The following is a 20,070-nucleotide window of genomic DNA, read 5'->3' on the forward strand; positions in this document are numbered from 1 at the left end:
ATGATGGCTTGATTATCTTGTGCAGCACAGAGTTCAAAATTTATTGACATTGTTCAGTCTCAGTAATAAAAAGGGCCATATGTGCAGTCAAATGGACAAAAATATTAGGAGAACATATTTCTATAACAAAAAGGTGTTTCTATGCCCAGGATTATCAAGAAGACACTTTGCTTGTTTGTACTTACAACAATAAGACTACATTTAGTTGAAAGAAAGAAAGCTCATCTTTTGAAAACTGACCAGATGGCAACTATGAAGACAACTATGCACAGCAATAAAATAATAGCAGGCTTTGTTTCCATTTTGAAAAAAGATTATAATTACCTGATCATTTGTCAACATTTTATGGATAAAGATATAGTAATTTAAAACAAAAAATTAAAATTTTATTGGTCTCTTTTTATTGTTTTTTCAGTAAAAATATTTCAAATGTCAACATATTAAATTAGTAAGTCAAAGTGTATTTTATTTTTGTGCGGTATATTTCTTAATTATAATGTGATGATCATGGTCTTTGATATCTGAGGCAACTACTATAATGCAGAATTATTCTCAGTTGTGTGTATACTTCATATGATGAAGTCGGCAACTTTGTATTACTGAACATTTCTTTTAAATGAAATAATTTTTACATGATTGCCTCCTATTCTTTTTGCTTTGCTATTGAATTTTAAAGCCACAAGGTAGTTAGTAATTATAGATGATCTTTTCAATATTTCATATGTACCTACACATAAAAGACAAGATTATATTTTAATGGAATGGGTGTGGTATGGGTTTGTAGAAACATTAACTGGAATGAACATTAAAATAATCAGTATCATAGAAACAGGCTATAGCATTATGTTTTCAAAGAAAATAAATTTCACAAATTGAAGTCAATGACTGCAGTTCTTGTTGTTGTACCAAAGTAAGTCTACTGAAAAAATGTGCAAGTTACACTTTGGGAAAAAAAAGTGTGATTAATCAACTAAAATTTTTGAAAGAAACTTTTAGCCTTTGCATGTGTAAAATAAGTACTAAAATTAGTGTTCTAACAAACATTTCTTGCTGGATGATAAAAGCTTACATTTTTGTATAAAGTGGTAACTAGAAAAAGGCATGCTCTACAGAACAGATTCTTTGAATTGTCTAGATATTATCAGGGCAAATACTCAACATTTGCTTTCATTAATGCCTTACCAGTTCCTTCCTAACATGACCTCTCTGCCCATCCATTTGTATAACTCACTGTGGCCCAAGGAGGGTCCTAGAAAAGAACTTTCCCTCCTATTTTCTTTGATGAAAGTGACTTGACCAGCCACATCTAGACATTTCCAACTCCCTACTCCTTTGTTTGTTTGTTTGTTTTGGTACTGGGGATCAAACTTGGGACCTAGCACTTGCAAGGCAGACACTGGAACCACTGAGCTAAATACCCCATCCACTCCCTACTCTTTTGAACTGTCAAGGAAAACTAGAGTCTGTTGAAGATGTTCTCAGTGTACAAATTCCACCAGCAGCACTGCACTACGATTTTGTTTTTCTAAAAAATAAAACTGCTAATAAGAATAATGGTAGAATGATGAAGTAAAGAAAGGTCTATCACTAGAAGAAATTAAGTTGTAGGTAAGGATTTTCTGCTATTCTGTCTGCTAATAAACACTTTAAATTCTAAAGTAAGGCTGATTTTCAAACAAGAATGTGTCCTGATCCATGCCAAGTCAATAAGCATTATATGGAAATAGGAGGCCATGGCCATGAAAAATATAATAATGTGGTATAAAAACATTTAGGACTAGAAAAATATCAATAAAATAAACTGGTTCTTGGGAAATCTAATGATATATATAACTATCTGTCATAAAATTCTTTTCTTAAGAAAAATCATACAATTTGCTAACATTTGATATCTAAGCACATTTTTGGAGTATAATTATTTAAAAGTGCATGAATGTTCAAGAATATAAATTAACTGATGCTATACTATGCATAAATCAAAGTACTTATACTTCCCAAATTCATCAACAAGAGTAGTTTCTCTTCTTTAGGAACATAGCTATCATTTTTAGAATAACATAATTCAAGCTCCTAATTCTGTGTTAGTTGAAGAATGCACATAATTTACAGGTTTACCTTTCTTGCTATTTTTAAAAACTCCAGAGTAATGCTTCTCTAGTCCAACAAATTGATCCTGGCTTTCTTACTGTAGTGTGATGTAGAGTCCTTCCTGGATTCTCTTTGTTACTTCTTGTCTGTGATCCCTTCTTCAATTGCCACCATTTACCAGAAAAGGAAGCAATTCTACAGTAATTTCTATAGCACTCAGTTAATACAAGGCATTAGTATAGAATAAAACTTTGTTAATATTTGATTATAACATTAATAACTACAATGCAGGAATGGAAACCTTAAAAATGGTTACAAGATATATAGTCTTAGAATCTAGCAAAATGTTTTACTTCCAGGACCAATTGTTTCTTGAACCATTTTGCCTGGGATTGACTTCTGTCCTCATTCATGGAGTCCTAGTCCCACTGTCTCTCTTGTGGAGGTAGGAAAATGGGAATGAATGAACATCATGGTCATTTCTCAAGTTCTAGATCTTAGTGGCATCACAACCATTCCCTGTGAGGGTCTGCTTTAGTCACTGGATCTAGATTATCACATTTGGATGAATCAATGTTGTTCTTGGATAATCCTCACAAGAAAAAAGTGAAAGCATCTCCCAAGCACAAACCAAGTGTTAAACTTGAAATTCAGAATATGTTTATGAAGACCATTATGCAATCTTGCCAGTTTCAATAACTTTAAAATCCATATTCAACTTTGAGCAGTAAGAGAAACTCTTGGCAAATTTAAGATAGTTTATCTCCCCACATAAGCATTATGCTTCTACATATTGGAACATTAAGTAAGTTCAAATTACTATCTCTTATTGAAAATCTTCTAGTATTTCAAATAAAATGCACCTTTGAAAAAATGACTGATAACTCACAATACAGTATTTAATGCATAAAACTTTGAACAATTGAATCCAAGTATATTTTTTCACACTCGCAGCTGAACCATCATATTTTATAGGGCCATTTAGAAATTCCTCCATATTCTTGAGAAATTTATATTTGGATTTGAATTTTTTAAATGTTTTTGAATTATTTATGCTACAATATAAAGATGAAGAGGAACAAATCAAGAAAAAAAAGGAAATTGAGCAGGTTTGTTTTTAACTTCAGGTTGAAATAAACTAATTCAATGTCTGTTATTATCATGTTAATTAAAAATACTTTTCCAATAGAATTAACACACTGATAAGAGAAACATGTAACCTTGGATCTGTCTTCTCTGCTGTGGTTTATTTTCAAACCTTTTTTTATCCTGTATACCTCCGTATACATATTTCATAACTTTAGCATGTTTTAGAACAAGTTGAAAGAAATAATAAAGATTATTTAATCAAACTTTTTATGCATTTATTTCTTTTTTAAAATTCTGATAAATTATTGCCCTATTTATAGGAAGTAAAGCTTGCTACTTCTAGAAGCAGAAGAGTTGTAGTACACATTTAGCACTATATATTGTATAAAATGAAGGATATATCTATATCTGAAAAATTTTATTTCATTGTGTCTTTGTTATTCCACAGAGAAAGAGCCAATTTCTACTTTCTTGTACTTCCCAGTTAGTGCGAGTAGCCCACAAATTGACAATTATAATTTAATTTGCTAATGTTTTGATAATGCCCTAAAGGGAGCATAGGAGTGCACCTGGGTAAGGAAAATATCAATTAATTTCTCTGTAGTACCTACCTTCTAAAGGAACAATCACATTTGTTCCTGCCTCTGTGTGTCAGCTACAGTCTGGCAAAGGGAGCAAAGGCTAAATCTGCTCCTAGCAAAAACACATTCTACTTTTTCTCCAAATGTAAAAAGGGAGACAAACAAAACAAAATCTAAAGCACATAGGATATCAAAGAAGAAAGGAAAGCAGCATCCTAAATTGGTTTAGTAATGCCTTTAATACCTTTATAATGCCTTGTAATTCCTCTACAACAAACACTGTAGTTGTCTTCTAAATACTCTTAATAGTACCAGTGTGCACTTATTTGCAAGGACTCAAGCATTTCACTTTGTATGAGACTCTACAATTAGATTACAGTCATGAATGGATTTAACAAAGATATATTGATTTAACAAACATTTATTGAGCTTCTACTGTGTCTAAGGCTCAAAGAATTCGACAGTTCAATAACATACAGAGCACTTTTTCTTAAGGAGTTTAGTGTCTTCTGAGGGATAATGCAGTGTAAGTGTTATGATAAGGGCCATAGCATCTCATTACGTGGGAACATTCAAAAAAGCCTTGCTAATCGAAGTCATATTTTATATTCCAACCTGAAGAGTGAGAAGGTTGTAGCTGCTCAGAGAGAAATGAAAAGAAAGTGGTGCCTGAGCAAAGATCATACAATCTCCAAGAAGCACAAAAAGAGTGTGGTGTTTTCCAGGAACTTAAAGGAGTTCAATTTAGCAAGATCCATGTTTTGCCGTAGCTAGAGAAAAGGCTGAACACCTAATCAGAGGGCTGAGTATGCTGGAGTCTGCAAGCTGTTTTAAGACAAACAAACTTCTAGATTGAGAGAAATAGATAAATATTGAATGATTTTTAATAAAGTGATTTGAGTAGAGATCCTTTTAGACAAATGACCCTGGCTACCAGTGTAGAATACATTTTCAAGACTTCAAGACAAAATGTAGATAAATATGTTAGAACTTACACAGTGCACAGTGCACTAGTACAGGCACAGTGCCTGTATTAGATGGAGTTTAAGTAATGTCCCATATTTGCTCAGTACCAAGCAACTCCCAGGCCCTCTGTGGCTTTAGTGGTTTATACCATGGAAAGGTCTGTCACACTGCCCCTCATCCCTTAGCATGATCGGCTACCTGGCCTATCCCGGGGGGAGGCTTGTTCCAGGATGCTGCATCGTACCAACCGCAGCAGCATTAACTGAAGCTCTGGGACCGGGACAAAACTGGACCAGACACACAGAAGGTCTTATTCCAGCCTCTCTTCTGGATGGGGTCAAAGTTGGAAATCATCACACTTAACTTTTATAAAAGCTGCCTTGGGGGAGGTGGGTAGAAATGAGCTCGAAGTGTTTGTTGAGTATTTAACTTGCCAAGCAGCAGTATCTTGGTTCACTCACTCGATTCTTCCCATGATTCTGGTCACAAACTGAGTTGGACGAGAACCTAATCAAATTCATTGGTCAGGTTCACTGTGGACCTTATGAGAAATTTGATTCAGTTCTCATCCAGTTTGGTTTCTAACCTGAATTGTGGAGAGAATTGAGTTTGTGCATTGAGGTACCACTATATTGATGAAGATCTGATGTGTAGGACAAAGTGCTGAATCATATTTGCAGAATTGGGACACTTGTAACTGAACCATTGCCTTTAATAAGATCACCTATATTATGTAGAATGAGAGAAAACAAAATTTTGGGAAAATCAATATTTAAAATATGAAAAAAAGACTGAAGTTCTGAAAAAAAATACGTTTGGAAGGCTTTCCCAGAGAGAATGCTAAGAGAAACCCCAGAAAAGTTGTTGGTTTTGAGGTACTAGTGATGGAACCCATGACATCACACGTGCTAGATGAGCAATCTACCACTAATCTACTGCCCTCCATGCAGCAGTTTCTTATCTCAAAAATAAAAGTGTAGAATGTTCTAAGATGTGAAATGCTCCTGAGACTTTGAGGGAAATAACGCTTAAAGATGACCCTTAGATTGTGAGCAAGAGAATTTAGCAAGGCAAACTTAGTTGGATAGCTAGGAGTGAGAAAAAAATATGATGTTAGGTTGAAGGATTGTTATAGCCTTTCAAGAAGATTATTGTGAAGTGGAAGAAACAGATAATGCAGGTGATAAATTGAGTATAAGAAGGATTTTCTATTTTTTTTTTATGTTTTGCTTGTTTTTTTTGTTTTTTGTTTTGGTAGCGGGGATCAAACTCGGGTCCTTCTGCTTGCTAGGCAGGCAGCAGAACCACTGAGCTAAATCCCTGGCCCAACAGGGAAAGATGACTTCCTTCCAATTATTTTTTTTTTTTTTTTGCACTAGGGATCCAACTCAGGACCTTGTGCTTGCGAGGCAGGCAGCACCACTGAGCTAAATTCCTGGCACTGTTTTGCTTAAATTACAGAGACTTAAGTGATCTTAAATACTTAGATAGATAGGAAATAAGAGAGAATTTCTGACAAGCAGCCCTCTAGCTACTCTGTGCCATGACCTATTTGTTTATTGTAAACCTCTTTGATATTTTCAAGGGAGGGAGAGTTCATATGACATTATGGGATGGAGGCATCACTTGAAAATTTGAACGATCTGGCATGTTCCAGGTCCATAATATCTGTGGTGACTGAAAAGCTAGATATTTCAGTAAAAAGAAATGTTAATTTCCTTCTCAATTCATTTATCAATTCTAAATTGACCCATGTAGAAACACTTGAATTTGTGTAGACTAAAATATTGAATAGAAATAGAATAATTTAAGAACATGTCTGAAAAATCTCAAAGATATGGATTATAAAAATAGAAGAATTTTTAACACAATAGAAGAATGAAAGAAACAAGACATTCAGCTATGTTTCTGTTTTGGTGGTCAAGCGAGGGACTCCTTGTCAAATGGCATCTCCTCTTTCTGAGGTAGAGACAAATCTTCTCTGAGTGTTCAGACTAGTTCATTTCTGAAAATCTTGAAGAAAACACTTAGTATGTAACAATAAGACTGAAGAAAAAATCATTTGCAATCATCTGTAGAATTATTACATTTTAATTATTTTGTAATTGAAAGAGGTTTAGAATGAACTACCACTACAATGCTACTACTAATAAATACATTCACAGAACATTTAGGCTATTCCAGGCAGTATTCTAAATTCTTGAAAATCACCCCATTTAATCTTCACAATTAAGTCTATGAATTCAATATTATGATTTTATTCCTTATACTTCATTAAAAGGTGATTGTGTCAATTATATAAATGCTAGGCTTAATATTGAATATAGACATTTCTCAATTTGATGAAATCCAGGGCATTTACTCCTTTAAATTTTTCTCTTCAAGTAAGATTTATAATCAAAATATGCTTTTTCTTCTTTATTATTCATTTTAATAAATATTGAAATATTATAAGGAACTCCACTAACAATAAATATTTCTGAAGGCATCAGCCATGAACTAAACAGTTAAGCATTCCACTTTGTACCACCTAAGTTGAAATTAATTCATGAGCCCCTAGAAAGTACACTGAAAGCAATTTCTTTCCTAATGATATTTCATCTGCACCAAACAGTTCAAATGTCATTCCACTGGGAAATGGATATTTGTAATGGATGATTTTCTTTGCTTAGAATTTCCAAACTGTATAATCCATACCAATTTAACACAAATATAATTACATAATTTATTAAGAATAAATACTAAAAACATACAGAAGTATATACTATAATTCTCTACAATATTATATAATAATATATACCATATAATATATAGTATATAATATTCTATATAAAAGTATATCCTATAGTTCTCCATATATTTATATAATACACAACATTTTGAATATGTGTGTGTGTGTATGGAGAGAGTCTTCCAAACATGTATCAGGAAAAGAAAAACCTGTATAAATATTTTAATACTAAATTCATTGAGACACCATGAGATTAATAAAAGTTACATTTGGCCATGATAATTCTAAGAGGTGCTCCAAGTTGCGGCCATTAGCTTCCAAAGATTTATTAGCACAGTAAACGCCTGAACTATGTATACAATTTTTTGGTGGACCTTGTATATATGTATTAACAGGTTAACATTTTATTCATTCATTAGATATTCATATGTGTTTTCTTTCTGGAGAAATTTATATTGTTTTGCTTATACTGATTACTGCATGCACATGAAGTACCAGATTTCTCCTATACATTTGATATGCAATTATTATGAGATTAAACTATAGCAAGTAATTAATGATCAACATATTATAAAGAAATGAACAAGTACCCTTCACTAATGCCTTAATAGAGCAATGGCTTATTCAATGATATTATTCGACTATTACTAAATGAATATTTATATTTAATACTTTATGTCATTTGCTATCACACTGTATTACAAAGGAGAGTGCTATAGACTGTGAACTACAGAGAGTTGACGTTTAAAATAAATGATCAGCCTTTCCTTGGGGAAGGGGGAAACTAATGAACCACTGTATGATATGACCTTGGCATTATAAGTAATTTGTTTCATACATGTAATCTGAGATTTTTGTTTGTCAAATTAAGAAGTAATTCTCCTTTTAAACATGAAGCTAAATTTTAGATGTGAGAGCAGTTGATTAAACTAAGTGGTGCAGGAAGAGAGGGCATTTTTGCTTTTAAACTTCACACATCACTTTCTCCACGCTGCCTGGGAAATCCATGCTCTTCTCCAGGTGAGCATGTGACTCGCCTTATTGTCAATGGGAGCTGCAGTTCCACAAGGAGAAGAAAATAAGTTTAATTGCCAGACTGCTTTTGGTCTTGTTTTAAAGCCCTATTTATTACCAAAGTCTGATATGTGGCTCACTTTATTACTAACCTGATTTTCCAGAGTAAAGAACAGAAGGTGAGTACAAAAATGTGTGGTTGTGAGTAGATACATTTAGCCCACATAAAAGGAATTAATATTTTTTTCAGTGGCAGGAACTTCAACAGGATTTCCCAGCAATGTAATAGACTATACTCACAGTAAATTTCTGTCATTTTGCACTGTGTTATTTTTGTCCCAAGGCTCAAGAAAAAGCTATTATATATTTAATTAATAAAATATACCTATGAATATGAACGTATAAACCAAACTCTAAGGGGAAGAGGAGACATTCATTCTAGATCTAGTTAATAAATCATTTTATTTCTGTTGTTTCAAAATGGAAATTTATCATTCAGTCCCAGAGTTAAGAAGTGCTTGTGTCTCTCTTAGTGATGCGTCACACAGTTTTAAAGCCCAAACTCTTCAGTCAACTAAGAATGTTGGCACTGCTCTTTGCTAACTTTATGTTGTGCAATAGCTTCCTTTATTCTCCCTGTATCATAGTGTTCTTATCTGTAAAATGGTGGCAGCAATGGCAATTATCCTGAAAAATTAGTACATGATGAATTTAAATATATGAATATATTTCAATCCTTAGAACTCTGCCCAGAATGCAATAAAGGCTTTATAAGTTTTAATTCTGAAAAATTTAAGCATATAAATAAGGCAAACCATCTATAAGGATATTTATGTGTTGTAGAAAAATAAAAGAGAGTAAATAGGTTCCCATATAATCAAGTTTCAGTGTTTAAATTGTGCAGCTAGGTGGATCTTCCCTGGAAATTATACCCTGTATTATAATGTGGGATAGCAGGCTTCTGTCACTGACTCTGAAGATCTCTGCCCTTTGGCAAGTCCCTAATATTTCCTGTGTTATGAGAGACAATCTCAACCAAAGAATATAAATCTTTAATATTCACATCATGTGTTATATTATGAAACTTAACTAAAATTCATCTAAACCATGTGCATTAGGAGCAGTACAGATTTCAACCATCTATTATAATCTGTGCCATATCCCAGAGGATTAGTCTTTAGGTCTTAAATACAATTTCATTAGCAATGTTTGTAACAAAGTAGATGGGAATAAGGAGAAGTAATTGAGCCTGGATCTCTATTTGTTTTGTTTCACAGGGATCTTGTCTTACTAGCTATTTCAGCCCCCCAAATTTTTTTCCTCTTTTTGAAAGACATTCTTGATGGATCCAGCCTTTCTATTCTGCAGAAAGGAGAACTGGGGGTTACTGAGGAGGTTGGTGATAGGAGCAGTCTGTGGAGTGTCAGTTCTACATTTTCCACAGGGTGGAATATGTGAACGGGATTACGTACACGATATATAATTTAACACTTTAAAATATTATTAAAAGTTAAGTAGGATATATGTTTTATGTACAATTTTATATAATTTATATAGTGAGATGTATGATTTACCCAGAGTATTACTTAAAACTATGCTAAAGTTGAAGAACATTAACTCATTAAAAGTGTGTCACTAATAAAACATTTATTTTCAGGCTTTGGAGGAAATCATAAAGCTGGTATGTAATCCACTGAAATTGAAGAGTGTTTGATTGTCTATATGCTAGTTTGTGTGGAGTTTTTTTGCTGCCAGTGGCCTCAGATTCAAATAAATGATCCATTCTTTGAAAGTATATAGAATCTGTGGCATGAGTATAAACTTTTCATTCACAAATAAAACTGTTCTCTTTGTCTTTATTTTCTGTTACTTTTTCCCCTATCATTCATGTTTTTGTTTTCGATTTTTTTCCCAGTACCAAGGATAAAACTCAGATCACTTGTGAGGCAGTGTGGCGCCACTGAACTAAATCCCCAGCCCTTATTCGTGTTTTAGAAAAAAACTAATCTGTAACCTGTTTTTGGTAAGAATAAGATATTTTTAAATGGTAGCTGCTATAACCTTAGCCTTTTCTATAAGTCTGGTGTGCACAGACAGCATAACTATGGTGGAGGTCAATGGCACTGAAATGAGTATGTACATGATTGCAGCAGTGTGACAGAAGTTAGCACAGTTTCCTCAAGTTATGAAATGTCACGGGAAAAACAAGTACCTGTCAAAGTAGTGGTCACATGGCCCAGTTAATGAAGGATACAGACTTCAAGAAGTACAGAAAAGAAAAAAGGATTCCATAAAAAAAAAGAAAGATAAAAATTTAAATTGACCAAAAGATTAAAAATTAAAATTAATTGCTGCATCATTATTTTCCCCAAAACATCAAATTGCTAGAAATACAACAGTTTTACACTTGAAAGATTTAAAAAATAAACACAATCGAATGAAACTAGAAATTAAAAATAGAAGCAAAGATAAGAAATTCACAAATATGTACAAAAACATACACATAAATATCCAATATATCAAAGAAAATTCACAAAAGAACCACAAAATATTTAAGGATGAATGACAATGAACACACAATAGTCTAAATTTATAAGATAAATGTAATATGCTCAAAGGGAAATTTAAAATTATAAACATTTGAATTCTAAAAGAATAATGTTCTTAAATCAATAATTTAATGTTATACCCTGAGAAAGAAAAAAACAAACAAACAAATCTAAAGCTAGCAGAAGGAAAGATATAATTAAATTAGAGAGAAGATACGTGAAAAATAGAAAACTATAGAAAGAAGCAAGACCAGAATTATTTTATTGAATAAGTCAACAAAATTGATAAAATTCTAGCTTTACTGACAAAGAGAAAATAAGGAAAGAAGATGCTTAAAGAAATGAAAGTGATGATATTACTACTGACCTTGCAGAAATAAAATAAATTATAGGTAGACAATATGAACTTTTGGATACCAATAAGTTAGATAACCTAGATGCAATGAACAAATTCTTAAGAGAATATAGATTCACCAAAAAAAAAAAAAAAAAAAAAAAAAAAGAATAAAGATTCAAGAAGAAAGAAAGAAAAGAAAGATAATTTTAACAGAACTACCACAGAAGATTGAGTCAGTGATCCAAACTCTCCCCCTATGGAAAAGTCCCTGAACAAATGGCTTTATTGGCATATTTTTGAAAACATTTAAAGAAAAATAAATGCCAATACTTCTTAAGTTTCTAACCCCCCAAAGAGGAACAGGCAATGACACACTGTGACGCATCATATGCCAATGTTATACTCTGCAAAAGTTGGCTAAAGATATACCAACAAAAGAAAGCTTTCACCAAATATTCCTTAAGAATGTGGAAGCAGCTGGGGATTTAGCTCAGTGATTTTGCTCCCCTGCTGCGCCAACTCAAGGACCGGAGTTTGATCACTGGTATCAATCAATCAATCAATCAATCAATAAATAAAAAAATTTAAAAAAGAATGTGGAAGCAGAGATTCACAGCAAAATATTAGCAAACTAAATCCAATATCATATTAAAATACACACTAAATCATGAAAAAATATGGAATACAAGAGTGGTTCAACATAAGACAAATTCATCTATGTCATATGTCAAACAAAGTAGAACAGGAAAAGAACAGATGTGAAAAGATAATGAAAATCTCAACTGGTAAAGAAAAGAGACTTAATAAAATTCACATGCAAATGAATGTAGCTGAACCCTTACTTTACACTATACAAATGTTAATTCAACATCCCTAAGATAAAAACTAAAATTACAAAACGTTTAAAAAAAATGTAGAAGTAAATCTTCAGGACCCTATATTTGACAATGAATACTTGTATATAACACCAAAACATGAACAACAGAAGCAAAACCTAGATAAATGGTATTTTATGAAAATTTAAAATTTTGCATATTGATGGATATTGTGAAGACATTTAAAAAATCATCTACAAAAATGAAAATTTTGTAAACATTGAGTATGGTGTGGATTTACTATCCAGTTTATAAAGTAATCCTAAACCTCAACAACAGATAACATAACTGAAAGTGGTCAAAGGGTTTGAGTACACATTTCTCCTAAGAAGATGTACAAATAATTCATAACCACATGAAATGATGCTCAGTATCCCTAGTCGTGCAGAAATGAAGATCAAAACCAAAATGAGATACCACTTCACACCTTCTGGGAGGGTTATCTTTAAAAGGAGGAAAATAAATATTGGTGAAGATGTGAAGAACTTGAACTTCTAATACATTTCTGGTGGTCATATCAAATAGCACAGTAGATAGGGAAAACAATTTGTCTTTTTTTTGAAAGGCTGAAGATACAGGGCTGGGATGTAGACCAGTGGCACAGCACTTGACTAGCGTAGGAAACATCCTAGATTTGATCCCCAGCATGGAAAAAATAACTGAACATGGAGTTACCACACACATGTAAGAAAATATCCCCAAAAACTGAGAACAGGAATTCAAATACACTTGTATATCTATACATCTATGTTAATTACATCATTATTCATAATCTATAGTTTAATAGTAGGAATTATCCAAGAATGAGTCCATTAAGGGGAAAATATATATGGATATTTTTCCATCTATAAAAAATTTCTGATATATGCTATAGAATAGTTGAACCTTGAGAACATGATAACATTATGCTAAGTGAATAAGATAAATAAAACAAGAAAAATATTGCATGTTTCTATAGATATGAAATATTGAGAACATGACAATTATTATAGACAGAAAGTAGATATGAGGCTAGTGGAGATGTGAGTCAAATGGTGATTTATTCCTTAATATTTACAGGGTAAGGTGGTGAAAAAGGTTTGGGAAGTAAATAATGGTAATAGGTTTGTGTAACATTGTGAATGTGATTAAGGATTCTGTATTGAATACTGGTTAAGATGGTTAAAATGATGATATATCAATATATCTACCTATATTTATATTTATAGCTATCATATAGAAAGTATTTGGCTCAGTATAGGTCTCTTAGCAAAAACTACACCTTAACCCAACACCTGAAGAGGGGAAAGGATTTGCCAAAAGCCAATTTGCAGCAAAAGTGTAGACTGGACAAATACGACTGAGGCAGGCTAAGGCAAGCACATGCCTGAATGTTGAGAAACAGTGAGGAGACAGTTGGGTAGAACAAAATGAACAATGTGGGTCATGGTAGAAGAGAGGTGCTATGCGACATAATAAGAGCTTTATTTTTATTCTGAAAATTAAAATGAAGCAAAAATGAATCTTGGATAATTGTATAAAGAGAAATATAATATTAAGCTTTATACTTATTGTAAAAGAACACTCAGTCCTGGTTAAAATAGATTAAATAGGGAAGATCAAAACAAATTGACAAGCTAAAAGAAGAGCAATTAGGAAACTTGTGTTAGAGTTTATAGTAAACTCTAACAGAAGAACGAGGAAGAACATAAATTCTAGAACTTTAATATAAATAGCTCTGTACATTTATTTTTAAAATTACTGTAGTTAAACACATTTCAAGTATGTGGACCTTAAGTACATATCATCAAAGAAGTCCAATAATAATTGTGTTGTATATATGTTAATGAGGACATTATAGGGTATTAAAAAGAAAAAGTGAGAAAATTTGAATACTTTATTGAAGATAAATTTTACTATAGTTTCAATAATAACATGATATAACAACAAAAACAAGGAAATAACTCATTTCAATATGGTATACATTGAAGATTTTTAATCAGTAAAAACCAAAATGCATATGTAGAGGTCAAATATAGAACTTCTTTAATGTTTAAAAATAGATGATGATGGCATCAAGATAGTAAAATATCGCTATCTTTGGAATACTCATTAATTTATATTTTGGGGAACTGAATATGGGTGGAATAATGTGATGATCATATCATGGTAATGTATACTTATAAAGATTATAGTATGAAAGATAAATTTTATTCTTTCTGAACACTGAAAATTCTTGTTGATATCTACTAAAATTTATATTGGTAGTTGTGAAAGGAGAAGAGCAGTGTTTAGAGAATTTATTATGTGATCATTGTGACCTTATGGACAATGGAAGAGCTTGAAAGCACTCTCTTAAAAAGACCAATCCAAGAGATTTCTTTGGGGAGGGAAGATCAGCTCTACTGGAAAAAAAAAAAAAAAAAGCAGAACAATGAAGCATTTTTAGACTCACAACCCCACTCCTCCTTTGCATAGTTTGGTTTGCCTTTATACAAATAACAGGCTAGTATCCACAGCAGAATTGAGATCAACAAGGCATCCCTTTCATTCCTCATTGCCAAAACTCCTCACCAATAATAATTAACCATTCCTGGCTTCTATTCAACAGTTTAATAAATACTGGAACTGCTCTGGGCCTCAGCTGCATTTCTAGCTTTAGCTAGTAGAAGATGGGATTTTGAATTTCATTGAATGTATCAGTGTAGCAAAATGACCACTGAATTTTCTATTAATGAATGACCTTTATATATATATATATATATATATATATATTCACATATAATTTATATATATAATATATGTGATGTTGGAGTATGTAGAGAAATGATTACTTAATAGATCACATTCTACTTTATAAATTTTACTTCTATACCTGCCTTAGAAAAGTGTTAGTATTGCATTATAATATTCAGCAATTAATCTAAAATCATTATTTTTAACATTTCATATACATATGCTGTCTTAAGTAATACAAGTGACTTTTATTTCCAGGTAATTGATGATTCTTAATACTAAATATCTGTACAAAAAAGAAACACAAATTATATTTAAAAATTGGATTATTTTATTTATTTTATGAGTAGATACTTCAATTTGGATTGTGATGTTACTACTCTTAAAATTTTACAAAGCCTGTAACTGAATACCTTGACAAAAATAGATTTAGTATTTCTCGGAAGAAATACTGTGAGGGTGACCATGAGGAGTTCATTTTCCAAAATTCCTGTTATTTATAAAGAATATTACTGTTCTTTATGGGAAGAAAAAATATAAAGAAAAAAAGAATTTAGTTTCTCTCACTATGATCACAGTAGACTGTCTGACTTTTTTAAAAAATTGGAGGAAAAACTGTCCAGGAATACACTCCACTGTTTTCAAAGTGGCCTCTTTTCAGGATTCATTCATTCTGTGTCTTGGTAAGAGAAAGAAAGAGAGGAGTTACAGTGGCCTCAGATCAACTGATAGTCTGGCTAATCCAAGGCCTGCAATTAGGCTGTCACGTTAAGCCAGCTGTCCTCTGTTCACCTCTGTGCCTCTGATTCCTGAGTCTTGATTCACAACTACTCGGAAGGCTGTAGGGGAAGAGTTAAATTTACTTATCCCACTTAAAACTCCAACATGTGTTAATACTAATTAGTTACTGCATGGTGAATATGAACACATGGCATGTTATTTGAGTGGGTGTCACTATCCTCAATAGCTTCTGTGCCTGTTTTCCTAATCTGAAAAAAAGTTTGATGAAATGTTTTCTCTGGATTTATGGCCATAATATCAGAAAGGTCTTCTGCCTTGCCCAACAATGAAGTAAGTGAGAAGATGCCTCATGAAATCTCTTTAAGAATATAAAGAATCAAGATGATAACCTTACTCACCAACTAGTGCAACCTACCCAGTGTCTGGCTTGGGATTTATTTTGACGAAACTTACATCAACCTTTGTGAATCAACTTTTTCCATAAATTCTCTAGAAAATAATTTTGTAGTGATTTAATTTTTAATTTGGCACCATAGTTCCAGGATATAGATCTCAAATCCCAATAAATCTTCTTTGATTTGTAAATAAAAGTTGTGTTATCAGCATATATTTATCCATCAATTAGAGTATAAATAATCATTTTTGATGTTGACCAAGAACTAACACACTACAATCAGGAATTCAGAACATTTATTGCAAGAGCTGAATAATTGTAAATAACGTAGAACTGGCAAAGCAGTAACAAGGATAATTGTTTAGATATTTATTCTGTCAAAGTCATCAAACACCCCTCACAAACCAACAAAAATGTACTTCAATAAGCAATGCACCCCTACCCATTATTTTCCATTATACTGTGGAAAAATGTGAACTGCTATTTACAAAGTAATGTCATTTTTTGGTAGGAACAAATTAACTATCAGATTAACAAAACCTTTTTTTTTTAATTTTTTGTTTTTTTTTACTTTTAAACTTGATGGTGAACCGTGGCATTAAGATAACTTTCACTTCTTTCAATAAAGACATTTTGTTGCATGCTATTTATTTGTTTAAATCATCTGTCATGCCTTAACAAAAACCTCCTAAGAATGTTCAAATCTGGATTTGTTTGCACGTGCAACTGAGATCTTATTAACATTAGTCATCACTCTCTTGGTTTGACCTAAGTGACAAAATGCTGGTACCTGCCAGGCATTGACCAACTATGATAACAAACAGTTAAACAGCAATAATTAGAGATTTATCCCTTTATTTCCCCTAACTACCCTACCTGGAGAATGTTTGTTACATCATGAAGGCACAACACATTAAATATTTTGTGGCTATGGTCTAATAACACTTGTGTTACAACAGTATTGTATATGAGGATCAACACAAACTCTGCCATTTCAACAAAGTTGCAGACACACATTTGTCCAGGTGAAACTATTTTTGAATAGTGATTTTTCTTTAATATATACTAATTTTGATGTATTAGTTTTGCATAAATGACAGATGTAGGATATTATATCACTTTTGATGGATAATGCTTTTCCATTATTCTCTCACTTAATAGTAGAAATTAAGTGATTTTTACCTACATTGAAAATAAGGACATAAAAAACTAGGTTCTTAATTTCCAAGCATTTGTAGAAGTCTTTTTATGCTTTGTATAAATTTTTCTATTTTTTCTTTCATTTTTATTGTTTTTACAGAATTTCAACATCGTAAGCTATCATACAAAAGCAAGATTTCAGAACCTTTTCTAAACACCAATGTTTAAGATCCTTTGAACAATGTGTGTCCAGACAGATTACTAACACAGAAACACTTCACCAAAAGAAACAACAAAAAAACAACAAAGAGGTAAATTGAAAAAAAAGGAACGAAGCAATCATAAACACAGAATTATGCTACAACATTTTTAGGTGAACGCTATAAGTACAAAAAAGTTGTTAATAATAACTTGCTTCTATTTACAAATATTTTAACACTGATTGACTTACAAGTGTCCACTAACGTTGTTAACAGCACAATAGGTTTAATGCGTGTCTTTTTAAGTTTTGTTTGAAGTACAATGTCAAGTATAGCGGTCCCAGCATAGATCAATGACAAAAAGAGCACAATTTTCTAACTGGATATATTTGTCAGTCACTCTAATCCATGGAACTTTCTTACTCTCCAAATGCATATTCTATTCTTCATAGCAGCAGTCCAGGGTCAAAATAAAATGCAATAATAAAAATAAACTGCACAATGGAGAGATCTCTGGAGAGCTTAATTCTAGTAAACAAGAATCACATGGCTAATAGAACTATCTTCTCTCTTATGTTGCAAAACATTGTATCTTCCATGGTGCTAACATAAAGTTATGGATATCCCTGCTATAAGGGGCGTAGTTGAAGAAATCTATTGAATACATAAAGCTCTGACACACACGGTATTAGCATGTCTATTTAGATTAAAGTTATTAGGTCCCATACAGTCTTATCTTAGAGTTGGTGCTCCTTAGGACTCTCAATAGCACCTCCTGCTTGCTTATAGGACTTCAGATTTGCCAGAGGAATGTCTGCAATGTGGCTGCCATTGTTGAAATGGCCTTCACTGGAGCCATACTGCTTACGGTCATTGAATTGATTCCTGTTGCTGTCTTCTTTCCAGGCTCTGGTGAGGGTGTGCCCATTCACAAGCTTGTCTTTCTTGACCCATTCTTTCTGGGTTGCAAAGGTTGAGAGAGGAGACTTCGGGTGTTGGTATGGACCCAAGCCAGGAGGCATCCAGCAATTATCAGAGTGACCCAAAACCAAGCACTCCTGAGTGCACATCTCTGTAGCTTCTGCTAATCCTCGGGGACCCAGAGGCCCATCTGTAAAGGACAAGAGACAGACAAAGTAAGAAGGTAGTCAGAACTTTTACTTAAAACTATTCCTTTCAAGAAAAAGTATATTGGTGATCTCATTTGTTTTCTGAAATTACATTTTAAGCAATTCAATCTTTTAAGATTAACAAAAGGAAACAAACTCATTGTTATGGAGGAAAGACTTTTCTTCTTTTTTTTGATTCTATCGGAAAACAGAGAGAGACAGACAAAAAGGCAAATAGAGGTAAATAGATAAAACAATTTCTAATCAGTCCTTCCATGGCATATAAATTATTACTGACTTATGTCCTTAAAATTCTCAGAAAAAAGCTTAAATGTGTGAGAAAGTATGAGAAATAGAAAAGTTTTATGCATAATGTTGAAGAATATGTATCACAACTGTGCAAAACTAAAAAAAATACTCCTTGAAATACAGTATTATTAAAAATAATTACTTTAGGTGGTTAAGTACAACATTGTTTTTATCCATATATGCACGTGCTTTTTATATATGAAATAGTATCAAATATTTTACAAATTTTAAAAATTAAAATATTAATTTCAAAGAATATTTTAACTAAATTATCATCCTGAAGTCTCAGATTGCCATCAACATTCTAAGTACAAGTAGCTAAAGAAACCATTTTCACCAAAAGACTGTTTCCTCTAGGCTGAACTAGTTTCTAGATTTCTAAAGTGTAAAACTGAAGCTAAATTGTAAATTGAATCACATGGAGTCTAATATGCAGGGGGAAAGCTCACCATAAAATGTATCTTATTGTTTTTTACCCAGGAAACCTAGAGCATGCATTTTAACCAGAATTTCAGAAATAAAGTAGTAAGATTGTGAAGAGAGAACCAGTCCTTTACCAAATAATAGTAATAATAATAATAATAATAATAATAATAATAACCACCTAATGGCTAAGGATAAGTTGGGATCTTCTTCTTGTATTTTTTCCCCTTCACTTATATAGTCAAGTAATACGTGATAGCTTGGAAATTAAGAACTGATTTTAAGAATGAGGTTAAAAAAAAAAAAAGAATGCAGTTAAGTGGATAAACAAGAATGCCTGAAGCATAAAGATTTTTTAAAAGCAGAGAGTCATCAGAAAAACAATGCAGGTGAAAACATACTGCAAGTCTACTTAGATAATGCTAAAATAAGTGGGAAATAGTTGAAATGTAAGTCTTTGCCAAACCCATATTAGCATGACTATTGTTTTTTTTTTTTTGGTACCAGGGATTGAACTCAGGACCTTGTGCTTATGAGGCAGGTGCTGGAATCACTGAGCTAAATCCCCAGCCCATCATGACTATTTTTAATTGTCCAGTAATTGCTGACTTTTTATATTTACACTTATTTTTATATTTACATATATTTGCCTAAATAATATTCTGTTTCTCCTATGTGAAAAAAGTATATGTTGAGATACACAGTGATTGATGGCAAAGGCTTCGGCCAACCTCTGAATAGACACTGGATGTTAAAAATACATATCTAAAATATACTACTTTATTCACACCCAAATTTAAGTCAATTTT

At 32.3% G+C, this 20,070-nt stretch overlaps 1 protein-coding gene across 11 annotated transcripts in view; it reads right to left on the minus strand.

The window, feature by feature from the left end:
• Nucleotides 1-16,359: 16,359 nt before the first annotated feature.
• Nucleotides 16,360-20,070, minus strand: part of Pcdh9 (protocadherin 9) — a 918,070-nt gene continuing 914,359 nt past the window's right edge. For 8 of the 11 annotated variants that reach the window (XM_004844286.3, XM_004844284.3, XM_087192869.1 and 5 more), the window contains one exon: nucleotides 16,360-18,531. In XM_004844286.3, coding sequence (XP_004844343.1) covers nucleotides 18,158-18,531 — 374 coding nt within the window. In that variant the 3' untranslated portion in view covers nucleotides 16,360-18,157. The remainder of the gene's footprint in view (nucleotides 18,532-20,070) is intronic. The other 3 variants (XM_021257933.2, XM_087192875.1, XM_004844287.3) reach the window with 1 other exon arrangement.

This window comes from Heterocephalus glaber, unplaced genomic scaffold (assembly GCF_053883595.1).
Source record: "Heterocephalus glaber isolate CG9 unplaced genomic scaffold, H.glaber_assembly_v1.0 deba00001577, whole genome shotgun sequence".
In the NCBI taxonomy this organism is placed as follows: domain Eukaryota; kingdom Metazoa; phylum Chordata; class Mammalia; order Rodentia; family Bathyergidae; genus Heterocephalus; species Heterocephalus glaber.